The 14,699-nt window shown below is 41.5% G+C and overlaps 1 protein-coding gene across 2 annotated transcripts in view; it reads left to right on the forward strand.

The window, feature by feature from the left end:
- LOC138158698 (adhesion G-protein coupled receptor D1-like) overlaps positions 1–14,699 on the forward strand; it is a 476,877-nt gene that overhangs the window by 47,315 nt on the left and 414,863 nt on the right. For both annotated transcript variants that reach the window (XM_069084871.1, XM_069084953.1), the window contains 4 exons: positions 4,211–4,270; positions 8,884–9,001; positions 10,864–10,974; positions 13,441–13,516. In XM_069084871.1, the coding sequence (XP_068940972.1) occupies positions 4,211–4,270; positions 8,884–9,001; positions 10,864–10,974; positions 13,441–13,516 (365 nt within the window). The remainder of the gene's footprint in view (positions 1–4,210; positions 4,271–8,883; positions 9,002–10,863; positions 10,975–13,440; positions 13,517–14,699) is intronic.

Here is a 14,699-nt window from a genome sequence, read left to right on the forward strand (position 1 = left end):
TTATTTGTCTTTGAATGGATGAAAGGATATTCATTGAACTCTTTTTATACCAAATGCTAGGGATACCTATATAAAAGCAAATACAGTCCTTGATTTCAAGGAGCTTATATTCTAATTGGGGGAAAACATATAGTGGAATTAGCCAGAAAAGGTTTTTATTTTATATTTTAGAAATCTAGGTTTCCTGATTTCAATTTCTATGAAGCTATTCTGAAGCTAATAAATACAGGGAACTCCTTGTCAGACTACAGGGTTTCTTAACCTGGACTCCATGATCTTATTTGTGAAAAATATTTTGGTCACTGGATTTCAATCTAATTGGTTTCTTTTGTCATTCTTTGCATCATATGCGTTTAAAACCTTGATTTCGGGTGACTAGGTGGTACAGTGAATAGAGCACAGGCCCTGGTGTCAGGAGGACCTTAGTTCAAATCCACCTTCAGACACTTAACACAAAAACTAGCCATGTGACCTTGGGCAAGTCACTTAACCCCAAATTGCTCTCCAAAAAAAAGCAAAAAAAAAATAAAACCTTGATTTCAAGAAGGGGTTCATAGACTTAATCAGATTGTCAAAGGGGTCCTATGATGTAAAACCAGTTAAGAACTCTTGTCTCACAGGGAGGATTAGAGGTTCTTTAGATGGGGTTACTGACTGGGTCTTTTCAGAAGCAATTGTGGTCTTACTTTAATTATTATATGAGGTGTGGGTGAGAGTGAGGAGTGGGGAGGAGTACCTATCCAAGTAAGAAAAAATGGTCAAGGGAGAACATGGTTTGAAGTCTGAGATTGGCTAGATATAGACAGTTATTCTGTATAATAGATATGAATATAGATGTAGATTTGTTTTATATATATATATATATATATATATATATATATATATATATAGGTATAGATTATAGCTAATTATAGCACAGTCCCCGTATCTGAACCAAAGGTAGAAAGGGTTCCATTAAAAAAAAAAAATTGGTATTTCCAGTACCAAGGACAGTTCCTGGCCCACAGTAGGTGCTTAGTTCAGGCTTGTTGAATTCTTTCAATGCAGAATCCTCAGACTTAGTGGGGGAACCCCCCCCCAAACCTTATGCAAAGTGGTTGTTTAATAAATATTTGCTGATTGGCTGATGCTGCTTTATTCCCTGGTGTATCTTCTAAGAAGCAGCCTAGATTTCCTGAGAAGCATCACAAAAAATCATTCCAGCCAAATTATGATACTGGAAAGAACCGGGTAGAACAATGACAGACAACTTTGAGTGATAGCAGAGAAAAACATCCCCCCCCACCCCCACTCCCAAACAGTGCCTGTTGTGTTATTTATTTATTGCTAATGAGAAGAATCTGTCTCACACCTAATACTGTAGCGGCAGCAGCTCGATATTTAATTGCTGCAAATTAAAACCATCAATTTCATAAGCTGTGCATAACGGGGAACATTCGGCTGAGATGCCACTACTCTTGCCAATACACTGTTGGGGATAAAACGGGGAAAATAAAAAAAAAAATGAACAAAGAAAACAAGAAACAAATGGCAGCAACTCAAACAACCTACCTGCTGATAAAGAGCCAGTGATGCTTATCTATTCCCTGAATTATGCCCAAGAAGAACTCTGCCAGCCTCTAGAATTTCTGGGACTGTCCCCCAACCCCACCTGCTTGCTTTAGATTGTATTAGAGCTGAAAACAACCTTAGAGATTGTATAGTCAAAACTTGTTTTGTAGAGGTAAAGATAATCCTAGAGAAGGCAAAGGCAAGGTATAAAATATGTGGGACTGGAACCCAGTTGCCCTGACCCTCAGTCTGGTGGTATTTCCATGATTCCAGACTGGGAAATTCCCTCAGGTTAATTCCCTGAAAAAAATATGCAGGGGAAAGCACCTTCCATCCCTTCTCCCTCCATGTGTCTCAGCCCAAACTGCTAAGCAGTTCAGTGTGCTCCAAATCACACCCCCTCACTCGTTTCATGAGTTTATCCCAATCCTATCCAATCCAGTCCAACCTAACCCAACCCAACCCAATCCAATTGAATTGAATTGAATACAACAAGGATTGATTAAATGACTACTTTGTGTCAGGCATTGTGTTAGGCAATGGAGACACAAAGACCAATATAAATTAATTCCCCCTCTCTATAGAGGGGGTTATATATAGACACATATATAATATATATTTATAAAATTTTGACTGAAAAATGGAATACTACAATTGAGGGGGAAGCATCAGGGAAAGCATCATGTAGGTGATGACATGAGCTGAGTCTTGAAAGAAACTAGGGATTTTTAGAGTCAGAGGTGAGGAGGGAGAGCATTCTAGGCTTGGGAGTGAAGGAAGGAATGGGAGACAGCTTGTTCAAAAGGTATGTGGGTGAGAGATGACCCAGGGCACAGGAACTAGGTTTATTGGGTTGGAAATTAGAGAATGAGAAGCAGTGTGAGATAGAGGAGTCTAGAAAGAGGAGTTGAAGGCAGATTATGAAGGACTTTAAAATACAAACTGAAAAGTTTTTATTTTATTTCAAGAGTCATTGAAAATTCTTAAGCAAAGGAAAGTTACATGGTTGTATTTGTCATATGGTCAGCAGAAAAACTGTCTCTTGGCTGGCTTTGAGGGTGGTTTCCTCTTTAAAGAGAGATTTGGGGATATTTTAAGCTCTGGGAATGAGAATTCCTTAAAATTTGAAAGCAAAATTCATAGAAACCTTAAAGTTAAACATATAAGTAACCTACTGATCTCTCAGTGAACCTTCATAATACAGATATCTCTGATTGACCTGACACAAAACTGTCCAGAATTGCTTCAGTACTGAAATGATAGAACTTTAAAGCAAAAAGAATTCTGAGAGTTCAATCTGGTCCAGCCCAGAGCTAAGCAGGAGTGTCCTTTTTAACAGCCGGAACATGTGGTCTTCTAGTCTTTGCTTACTTTGCCAGTGATAAGGAACTCACCACCTAACGAGGATACTGTTTCACAGGTCTTGTGGTTAGAAGGTTTTCCCCTTTTACCTATTTGAATTCTGCCTCTGGGATGCTTTCCCATCTTTGCTCCTGGTTGTGTCCTCTTGGGACAGGCAGAACATGATTAATTCCACTTCCAAGCCACAGTCCTTCCAATACTGTGTGGCAGCAATCATGTCTCTCCTTCCTCAGACATTAATTTCCTGGAAAGTGTCTAGAGGATGGCACTCAGGATTGTGAAGGGCCTTGAGTTAATGTCATATGATTATGGGTTGAAAGCAATGGGCATGTTTAGTCTGGAGAAGAAAATTCAGAGATATCATGACAACTATTGTCAAGCATTTGAAGAACTGTCCTTTGGAGGAAGGGTTAGCCTTGGTCTGTTTGGCCCCACAGGACAGAATCAGGAGTAATGGGTAGAAGTTACAAGGACAGTTTAGGGTCAGTGTCAGGGAAAATTTCCTAAGAGAAACAGCTGTCCAGAACTGCAATGGCTTGTCTTGAGGGATGCTGGGTTTCTTCTTCTTGGAGGTCTTCAAACAGAGACTGGATGACCCTTCCTTGGCTATGTCTTCATGGATGAGTTGGACTATATGGACAATGAGTATCTTGCAAATCCTCAAATTTTGTGATTCTGTTACTAAATATCCCAGGTCTTTCCAATGATCCTTGTAGGGTGTCAGCTTCAGGACCTTCAGCATCTCAGTCACCCTCTTCCAAATACACACACCCAACTTGATGCATACTTCTGAAAAAAAATGCATCTAATCCCATTTGATTTTAGGTAGCATTACACAACCTGCCCCTGATCTATCTTTCAAGCCTCATTGGACATTCCTCTCCCTCTCAAACTTTGCAATCCAGTCAAACTGGCCTTCCTTTTGTTCATGCCAGACTGGAATGCACTCACTCCCTCTTCCCCACTGCCTCACAGACCCTCTTTTCCTTTAAGGTACAGCTCCAGTACCATCTTTATGAAGCTTTTTCTGATGTCCCCAGGTCCTCCTTCCAACAATACTTTTTTTAACCACATATTTATCTGTATTTATAACTATATTTATGCTTTACACATTTTATTTGTACTTGTCTTTGCCAGTAGACTATAAGCTTGCAAGGAGGGATTGTTTCATGCTTAGTATATGCCCAGTGCTCATCTCACAGTAGGCACTTAGTATTAAATACTTGCTGATTGATGGATTGATATTGCCTAATGTTGCCTACTTAGAGTTTAAGCAGAATTATTTTTTCCTCTTTAGGCCTTTTTAGAAACTGTGGGAGAGGTGCTTCACTTCCCAAGTTGGACAGACAAACATGAGGTAAGATTAAAAGTCACCTTGGTCTCCAAAACTTATCTTGGCTTCCATTTATCTCCCTAGAAATGTCACACATAGACCTGCCATATTTGAAAAAAATAGTTCCTCTTCCAGGGCCTTATGAACAGGGAAGGAACTCAGTTCATTTGGACTGAATAAACTCAGAATAGGTTAAGAATTCTTGCCATAGATTAGAATATCACCTTCATGAGTTATTGAGTTTTCCTGAGCTTTCTTCCCCTCCCTGTCCCTCTCCCCTTTCTTCCCTTCTCTTCCCCTTCTCCTGCCATTCATCCTCTCCTCTTTCTCCCTCTATCTCCCCTCCCTTCTCCTCCCTTTCTATCCCCTCTTCCTCTCTTCCCTTCCTCCTTTCCTCCTTCCTCTGCCTCTCCTCCCCTTCTCTCTCCCTCTCCTCCCCTTCCTTTTCTCCTTTTCTTCCTTTCCTTTCTTTTTATTTTTTTTTTACCAGATTTGTGTTTGCATTGGCACAAGGAATTAACTCCTAGTGAGGAAACTCCTTCTGCTAATGTAGGTTGGCACATGTTCTGCAAATTATAGTCTTAGGGAATTGTCTAAAACTGTGAAATAAGCAGCTAGCCCAGAGTTACACAGATCATAGGAGTCAGAGTTGGGCCTTGAACCCAGTGCTTTGAGGCTGGCTCTTTCTAACTAGGCCACACCACCTCAGAGCAAGTGTTGGGTCAGAAAAGAAATCATTGACTGGGGACCAAACCAATATGAATCCTCGCTAAACCAATATTAATCCTGGGCTATCATAGATCTAGGCTGATGACAATACATGGGGTCCATCACTGGAAACCCACTCAAAGCCTGGCTTTGGAGGGACCTAGCCCTAGGGGGCACCATAGTGCACAGAGCACCAGGCCTGGCATCAGGAAGACTCATAATCCTGAGTTCAAATCCAACCTCAGATACTCATTAGTTCTGTGACCCTGGGCCTGTCACTTAATCACAATCTGTAAAATGAGCTGGAAAATGAAATGGTAAACCACTCTAGTTTCTTTGGCCAGAAAACCTCAAAATGGGGTCATGGAGAGTCAAAGAACTGAAATGGCCAAACAGCAACAAAAACCTTGAAGGATCTACTAGAGACTGGTCACTTATGGTATAATATTTGAGAACCTAGGGTTACCTCCACATCACAATGAGGCTTCGGTAGAGACCTTGACCGTGCTACTCCCTAATTTTCTTTCTTGGTTCTGACCTGTGATTTCATCATTGTGAGAATCTTCCTGTATGTAAATTCCTTCCACTACCAGCAGATCAATGACTCTTTTGTAACTTATGGTTTTAAAGCAGGAGTTCTTAACCTGGGGTCTGAGACCTTTTTTTTAAAAAAACATTTTGTAGTTGTATTTCAATCTAATTGATTTCCTTTACACTCCTATGCATTTAAAAATATTTGGAGAAGGGGTTCCGTAGGTTTCATTAGATTGCTAAAGGAGGCCACCAAAGGAGAATGTCCCTTGGACTACAATGTCCCTTAGGGCACTTGCTATGGTCATACAGCTGGTATATATCAGTGGCAAGACTTGAACCCAGGTGTTCTGGCTCTGAGGCCAGCCTTTGGTCAGCCAGCTACTCTGCTCTTCCTCTGATGATTACCATGTAAACACATCAATCTGTAGCCCAACAAGGATCAGAGGTAATCTGGAATGAAACCAATAATTCATCGTTTGCTTTGTAGTTACTTGTCTTTTATACAGAAAATGAATTAAATTTTTTTTTTTGGAAAACAGAAGCATAGAAAACTCATTGTGGTTTATATTGGCAAGGAGAGGAAGAACTAAAGAAATCAGAGGACAGATGGTATGCCATTGAGGGAGGATGTCTTGTGTAAATTAGAGAAACCAAATTAGACAAGGGTGGAAAAGACATTTCTTGCTCAGAACCCAGGCAAATGGAATTCATGAAAGAGTTGTCCCAGTGTATTGGGAGCATGGGAGAGTGAATGTTTCCCTGTTTCTTTCTGATGGGAGAGACATTTAAAGGCTTGCCAAAAGGAGGACTTGAAAAGTAGTGTTTTATATATAATTTTAAATGAACTTATCACAAATGTTCTACTGCAGAATATAAATAATCATGAAACATCCTGGCTCAGATGTTCCTTTCTCCTACTCTGTATGCATTGAACAGAATGGATGAATCAGTCATCACCTAACAGGAATGCATGCCAGACATTACACCATTATATGCTGAGCCTATTGGAAATCAGGCAATGGGCCTAGAAGAAGGTTTCTAAAATTGAGCTCTCTCTTCTATTTCCAGCTTGTTAGAGTGTCAGGGGAAATCGAATTGTGGGAGAACTCTAGAGGAGTTTGGCAGCCAATAGATGATAGAGTTCTAATTGAGGCAGGAGGAGAAAGATTAGTGTTGGATGCAAAGGCAAAACTGGGGTGGGGCAATGGGACATTGTCCCTAGGGCATCAACATTCAGAGGATCAAAATTATAACAGTTATAATAACGGATCCCACACATTGTTCAACTGAATTTGTCTGTATTATGTCTTGTATTATTGTCAAATCATGAATTATAAAGTTGATTTGGGCATACTTTCATGCTGTTTGTCCAGGGTCTGTTGCTACTCTGGATGCTAAAATTGCTTCTGAAAGTAGGCACTTTATGAATGTCATTGATTGTTTGGTTATATCGCTATAACCAGCATTGGATTTGAAGTAAAGATTCTCGGGTTCATATACTGACCTTGTCTCCTACTTTTTGGGTAACTGTGGTTGTTTCTCTACTCTCCCCACAAACCTCCCGCCCCCCACCTCAATCTCTTCCTCTGGTATGATGGAAAGAGTCCTGGGTTTGGAGGCAGAGAACATGGGTTCAAATCCTGATTCTGTTCCTTAATACTGTATGACTCTGGACACCTCTCAAGGCATCAGTTTCCTTATCTGTTCTTTCTGCCCTTAACCTCTTTTTCTTTTCTCCATGTCTGCAGTTCTTAGCACAGTGCCTGGAACATGGAGAGAGCTTAATAAATCCTTGTTGACTGACGACCTACTATAAAATGAAAGGAGGGCCTCAAAGGTCCCTTTTAGCTCTAAACCAGTGTTCCCCTGACCCTCTGCCCAAGGTGCCTCTGAGATTCCCAGTTCTCAGTCTTATAATCCCATGAAATGCCACCTTAGGAGCTCTGGTTCTTTGGGGTCGAAGGTCAGTCTGAGAAAAGAGACAGATCCTCTGTATTGTTGTGTTTTTTTTTCTGTTTGACAATGAACAAAAGAGGTACTTTCTCAGAAGGTTATGAGGGGCCCCACGATATGAAATTACCATCCTGGGAAGTTAATTTTAGGAGAATGATAAGGGTTCGAAGGTAATGTAGGCTTCTTCAAGAAAGAAATACCACCATGTGGTCAGTGAAAGCATCACCAGATCTGGGATCAGAGACTTGGGATTCTAAGCCCAGTTCTGTCACTTGCTAGCTATGTAACTGGACAAATAATTCAATCTCTCTGTGCCTCAGTTTCCCCATTTCAGACACTAAAGCTGTGTAACTCTGGGCAAGTCACTTACCCTCTTTGTTTCTTAGTTTCTCCATTTGTAAAATGAAAGGATTGAACTGAATGTTACACTTAAGGTTCCTTCCAGGTCTAAATTTGTGAGCCTCTGAGCTATAAGTCAGTGACCTCCAAAGTCCTTTTTGATTCTAAAGTTCTGTTGGAAATTTAAAAAGCCATAAGAGAAATGTGTGTGCATGTGTGTGTGTGTGTGTGTGTGTGTGAGCCTGTGTGTGTGCATGCCTTCTTTTTTCTTTGTAAATAAACTTAGAAATTTTGAAATATGGAATATTATCAGCAAAGTTATATTCCTAGTGATTCATGAATGAATGAAAATGGTTTCTTTTCCTACCTGGTTGGGCTCTTTAAACAATAAAGAAAACAAGCTTCCTGAGGGCATGGACTGGGTTTTTAATTTATTTGTTTATTTAGCTTTTAATTTCCATCATTTAGCCTAGTTTGTAGCCCATAATGAGTCCTTATGAAATGTTTATTGAATAGTAAAGTCACATTTACATAACTCTTTATAGGTATGCATGGGCAGCTAGGTGGTATAATGGGTAGAGCACTGGACTTGGAATCAGGAGGACTCATTTTCCAGAGTTCAGATCCAGGCTCAGACACTTAGTAACTGTGTGACCCTGGAAAGGTCACTTAACCCTGTTTGCCTTAATTTCTCTGCAAAATGCTCTGGAGAAGGAAATGGCAAACCACCCCAGTAACTTTGCCAAGAAAATACCAAACTGAGGTCATGGAGAGTAGATAAGGCTTAATCAACTCAATAAGGACAAAAGATATGCCTAGCCCTTAAGCCCAAGAGGTTGGTTTTAAGGATGATAAAAGCAAAGTTCTGAAAGGTTAAACTATTTGTCTATGATCACAAGCTTCCAAGGCAAGATCGGAACTTGGCTCTCCTAAGTCAAGGCTGGCATGTTTTCCTTTCCTGCTGGTAAGGAGAATCCCAGCTGATATCAGTGGAATGTTCCCTACAATTAAGTCCACTTTCTCCTCAGCATAATGTTTCTTCATCAAATGTGATTTTTAAATGTCACTATTGTTCACCAATCTCCCCTTTTCTTTTTCCCCAGAATCCTTCTATCGGGGTGGGTTTGATTGACACTGTGGACAAAGTTCTGTGGCACATAGCTTACAATCTACAAACGTACCAAACGGCTGTTACCATCCAGGGCTCATCTTCAGTCGCAGGTAAAGGAGATCTGATGTTGACATTTGCTGTTTGTAAAAGACCCAGAAGATGGAGGGGTAAATGGTGCGGGGTGGAGGTCTGCAGGGGTGTAAAGATGGATGCCAGTCCAAGCATCACTACTCCTGATCAATAAACATTTACTAAGACATAAAACTGTAGACTGTCCCAGATGGATGGGACCTCAGAAGCTATCTAGTATTCTAACTGATTGGTCAATAAACTTTTTTAAAGCACCTATTGTGTTCCAGGTAAGGAATTAAAAAAGAGACAAATACGGTCCCTGCCTTTATGGAGCTTCACTTCTGGGATCAGTTATTATAGCTGCTATAATTTGCATCCTCTAAATGTTGATGCCCTGGGGTAGGAGGGGAAATATAACATATATAAAATATTGCCCAGTCCCTTTTCAGTTGTGGCCAATTCTTCATGACCCTGTTTTGGGGTTTCTTGGCAAAGATATTGGAGTGGTTCGCCATTTCTTTCTCCAACTCATTTTACACATGAGGAAACTGATGCAAATGGGGTTAAAGGACTTTCCCCATTTCACGTAGCTAGTAAGTGTCTGAGGCTGGATTTGAGCTTTGTAAGAGGACTCTTTCTGACTCTAGGCCCGGTATTCTAGTTGCGAATGCCATCTGTATTCATGTAGCTCTTGCCCCTTGGACATCTTGGTCAACAGAAGTTGTAGCTGACACCTTCGTGGCCCCGGGGTCCATGTTTGGACAATGGACCGGTCCAAATTTAGCTAAACAGTCTATTTCTAGGTCCAAATCTTTTCAGCTTGGATAGCGCCCACTAGAACCAGATCATGCCACCAGCTTGCTTAGCCCTTTGAGAATCAAGCATTACCTGCAAACCACAATGGCACACAATTAGGTACCTACAGGAGACTTTCTGAAGCTATCTTGTTGTGTATGAAATGATGCTCTGTGGAAACACGGCTAGAAGCAGGACAGATGTATTCGACTCAGTGGTGCATGAACAGGCCCATGTCAGCATTTTCCTGCAGAGCTGGAAGCTGAAATCACTTAATTGAAGCCACGTTCTCCATTCAGATCAAGAGAATAGAAGCAGCAGTGCCTGGAGATGGATAAAGGAATTGAGAATAAAAGAGTCAAGAACAAGATTTCATAGAATCAGCTGGAACTGTTCAGTGGCAATCTCTTTTTCTAAAGGAATATTCAAGTAAAACCAGAGACACTATTGCCTTTCTATTCTAAAGATCTTTATCTCCCTAGATAGGGACATTCTGTCTCAGGCCCCTCTTCTTATGACCAGGGATAACTGGTATAACCTGAGGTTAATTGTTTCATGACTTAGTTTCAATAGCTGTCTGTCTTTCAATGTTTTTATATTAATGCAGTTATTTATGTGGCTGATGAGTAAATGATGCCCCCCCTATCTCCTGTATTTTATTGTCCCCTTATCTCTTATTCTGGTCTCTCTGGGAGCCCAGAAAGGAGCAGATGCTATGAATCTTCCATAAGCTGCCTGTGGGATGGTGCAAATTGTCTTCTGTGGCATCCCAAATGGTCCATTCTGAACTTTATAATGACTCCTAAGAGCAAAGGCTGTTGTGATAACTTTGGGGTCTCTGTGACACCCCAGTTAGTTTTCCACAGGCACACTGTTAAGTGACCTGCTTCAGAATGTCTCCCCCACATCTTTTTTCCTTAAAGGAGTTATCTTCCAAAGGTAATCATCCTCTCCAGGGAGATCATTCTATTTCCTCACAAAACAGCTGGGGTTTTACAATCGAGATTTACAGTAGCTGTTGAAAGAGCAAACTCTACTTTATGGGGGAATCGGGCAGTAAAGGTTATTGATTTTTATCTTCCTCTTGGCTGGTTTGCTCTTGCAGAGTATTCGTTGGCCAAAGTGCCCCCAGAGACGATGGCATCTCATCACTACCGCTTTCCCACCCAGGGACAGAGCTACATTGAAATTCCTTGGGAGGCCTTCCATAGCAAAGGTAAGTCATGACTATGTGAGGAAGGCCATGACTGGGCAGATTCAGTGACTCTCTCCATCTCTGCCCTTTGCCTTCACCTGAAAGGAAAGGGTTATACATCATCAAACTTCCCTGGGCCTCCAGGGAAATTGCTTCCAAGAACCAAGAAAAATTCTGTGAATGATCAAAATTCTAATGACATGTTATTTTTTCCCAATGCCAGTTGGGGTCCTTTTGATGACACATCTTTTATCATGGAAAGGGTATGAGGAATCAGAAAACTTGCATGTTAACTAACAGTAAATAATTGTGTGACCTTGGTCAAGCCACTTAATTTCTTTGTCTCAGTTTTCTTCTCAGTAAGAGAGTGAAAAATAATCCTGCCCCTGTCTACTTTATGAGGGAGAATTGGCTTATGTAGTATAGTGGAAAACCTGCTGCTTTGGGAGTCTGAGGCCATTGGTTTTAATCCAGGATTTGTCAGTTACAACCTGCGTGACCTTGGGAAAGTCACTTCCATCCCTTAGTTTGCCTGGCTTCCTTATTATCATTGCCATTTTACTGATGAGAAAAGTGAGTGAGGCTCAGACAGGTAGTAAGACCTGCTAGCATATATCAGAGACAGAATATGAAACCAGGTCTTCCTGATTCCAGCTTGAGTGTTCTATGCTATATGGGATCACAAGAATAGGGAGCCGATTGGGACTTCAGTGGTGTACTACTGCCAGTTCCACTTCATGTTCCAATTCACATCGGTACCTTCTCTGACACTTACAAGAGAATGGTCTAAACCAATAAGAAGTCAGATAATACAATTATGCGTCTGAGGTGGGATTTGAACTCAGATCTTCTTGGCTTTGAGGTTCTCTATCTGATTTAGATCTGAGAAGGACCTTTGACCCACAGATGAAAACAAAAAGCCAAAACTGAAACTCAGAAAGACAAGTTGTGCCAGGTTCCATACCTGGCAATTCTCAGAGGACAAACTGAGCCACCTGATTTGCATTTGGCCCCCTAGCCTCTCCACTGTCTGCCATTCTTCCTATGGCCATCATTCTCTAAGATCTGAAAGGCACTCTGTAGATTATGTGGGGTATTTAAAAAATTTTTTTTTAAAGCAATCGGGGTTAAGTAACTTGCTCAAGGTTACACGGCCAGTTATTTTTGTGTGGGTGCTGAGTATCTGAGGCCGGAACTGATCCCAGGTCTCCCGATGCTGGGGCTGGCGCTCTTACTCACTGAGCCACCTGGCCGCCCCAATTATGTGGAGGTATTAAAGCTTCTCTACAGAGATCCAGTCAGTGGGATGAAGCTAAGAAGAGAAAGGGCAGAATCATTGCTGTTTGCCAAGCTTCTGCTCTCCATAAAGGAGGCTAACGGGCACCGTGGCCCCATGGTGATCAGGGTGTTTTCCCACCATGTGCCACCTACCTGATTTTTCTGATGGTTGAGTTCCCTAAACCAGGAGGCAGGGATCAAGCCTGTGACTGCCACGTGTGTTGTGAAAGGGAAATAATTGAGATCATATGGAAATGGGTTTTGAGAAATGCCAAAAATAGCTTGCGAAAGATTCCTTTTTTTTTCTTTCCTCCTCGTGCCCCTTTTGATTTTCTGTTCTGTATGCAGCTTGTTCTTAGACAGTTATCCACATGGAGGATTGAACTTATGATAACATGAAGGACCTGGCTTGCTTCCCAAAACTTTAGCATGAGGCCCAAGTCAAAGCGAAGATAAAATGCCCAGGGCCAATTGAGGGCTTGTCCCTCTGAGTGACCTCTCCTAAACCATCAGCAGGATATTACTTCACTTTTCAAAGGGTGACATTAAGGAAGAATCGGAATCTAGCAAAAGCCATAAAGGATATTTGTGTGCTGGATGCTACTTGTAAAATTTGCATCTGTTTCTTTGCTCACAGGCTTGAAGAACTATACATACTCCATATGTAGACAACAAGTAAACAATAGAAATTAAAACTCATACAGACAGAAATTTAGGTGCATACATGCACACTCACACACACATTCTCTCTGTCTCTCTCTGTGTCTCTCTGTGTGTCTGTCTGTCTCTTTTTTTCTCTGCCTCTCTCTTAGCGGAGGGGGGTAGCTTTTACAAGTCAGCTAAAGATTGCAAGGGCAGCTAGCCTCAGACCATTATTAGCTGTGGGACCCTGGGCAAGTCAGGATCAGTCCTCTGGTGTGTCCTGAATGATCTCACAGCCAACACACTATCCTGGACAGGCCAGTGTAACAGGGCTGTGATTAATTCCACCAGTGAGCTCTACGTAGTGCTGAGTCACCAGTCTGGATCGCGACCTCTATTCACTGCCCATCCCCAGGCTTTCCTAGGGTCTCTATTCTTCCTTTGTGCATCTTCATGATTTAATGTAATTATTTAATTAACGAGTCTGGGACCACTTCAGTGCATGTCATGCCTTCTGCCCATTTGTCCCCTTAGAGGCTAACTCTTGGTCACTTTGTTCTTTCTCAGCTTGGACTACCATTCTTGGCCTCCTCTACCACACAATGCACCGTTGTTTCAACAACATCCAGCCTGCTGACACGAAGTAAGTCTTCCAGGAATGTATTTCTGTGGCCCGAGGGGAAAGGGGGATCAGGGTACAGGCGGCATGTACATACTTCTTGTGGATAATTTGGGCTCCCAAAGCCTTGTGCTTCACTGTTAGTGACAGGGAGATGATTAAAAGGAGCAGGTAAGTATCTTAGTGCTTTGAAAGAAAAGAAAAGAAATGAAACACAAACTGCAGTCCTCTGAGGATTGTGCAAGGCCTTATGTGTAAATCATTACATTTTGCCTTTGAGCCAGACTGAATAATTTATTATCGTCTGTTGGAGGCAATGGAATTAGGACCCTTTCTGACAGCCATAAAGTAATAATAGGGTAACCACAAGCCTCTAATCCGTCATCTTGTTCTTTATGAAAGTATCCTTGTCCTTAGCCTCTCCAGCAAGAATTGCTAGGAGAGTTTCTGGGTGTGAGTGGAGAGATCCAGGGCAGGGGAAGGCTTTCCTGCTGATTCAAAGGCACCAAGACACTGATTTAGGCCCCCTGGCTTTGCAAGCTGCCTATCTAGAACTGTGTAAAACCTTTAAACCGCCTGAAGAGGAAGGATACATGCTACCTTGAGATCTAGATGCCACCCTATTGGGGACTAATGTCTAGAAACTGATGATTCTGATACTCGAAACTCCAGAGGCATCCCTTTCCCAGGTGGCACTGCTGTTAGGGCATCCATGACATTGAGTGGCCTTGATTTAATCTCCACTGGACACCAGCAACAATGAGATTTCCTTGATGGAAAATATTGTTTCTTTTTTGTCATTGTATGCTCATTGCTAGCACAGTGTCTGTCACATAGCAGGTAATTAATAAATGTTTACTGGTTAAGTGGGGGATGCTCCATTTAAAGTATATTGCAGTATGACCATATCATTGAGGACATTCCTTCTAATTGCACAACCATACAAAACTTATCCATTGCCTCCCCATCTTGGACAGCTCTTGTCTACGTCCTCCCATAAATTCTCCAATAAATATACTATGGCTCCTTTGCTTTCTCTGGTCATTGTGAGGATATCAGCAATGGGCTGGTAAACGTTTAACAATAAGCTCTGAAAAAAAGTACACCAGACACATTTTTAATTTAACCTGCACACTTTCTTACATCTAGACAATTAGCAAAACAATAAATTGAGCCCCAATTAGTGTCATTTATCAATTTCCAAGGT

This window comes from Petaurus breviceps, unplaced genomic scaffold (assembly GCF_028583685.1).
Source record: "Petaurus breviceps papuanus isolate PSGF00001 unplaced genomic scaffold, PetGlider_PUasm1.0 101, whole genome shotgun sequence".
In the NCBI taxonomy this organism is placed as follows: domain Eukaryota; kingdom Metazoa; phylum Chordata; class Mammalia; order Diprotodontia; family Petauridae; genus Petaurus; species Petaurus breviceps.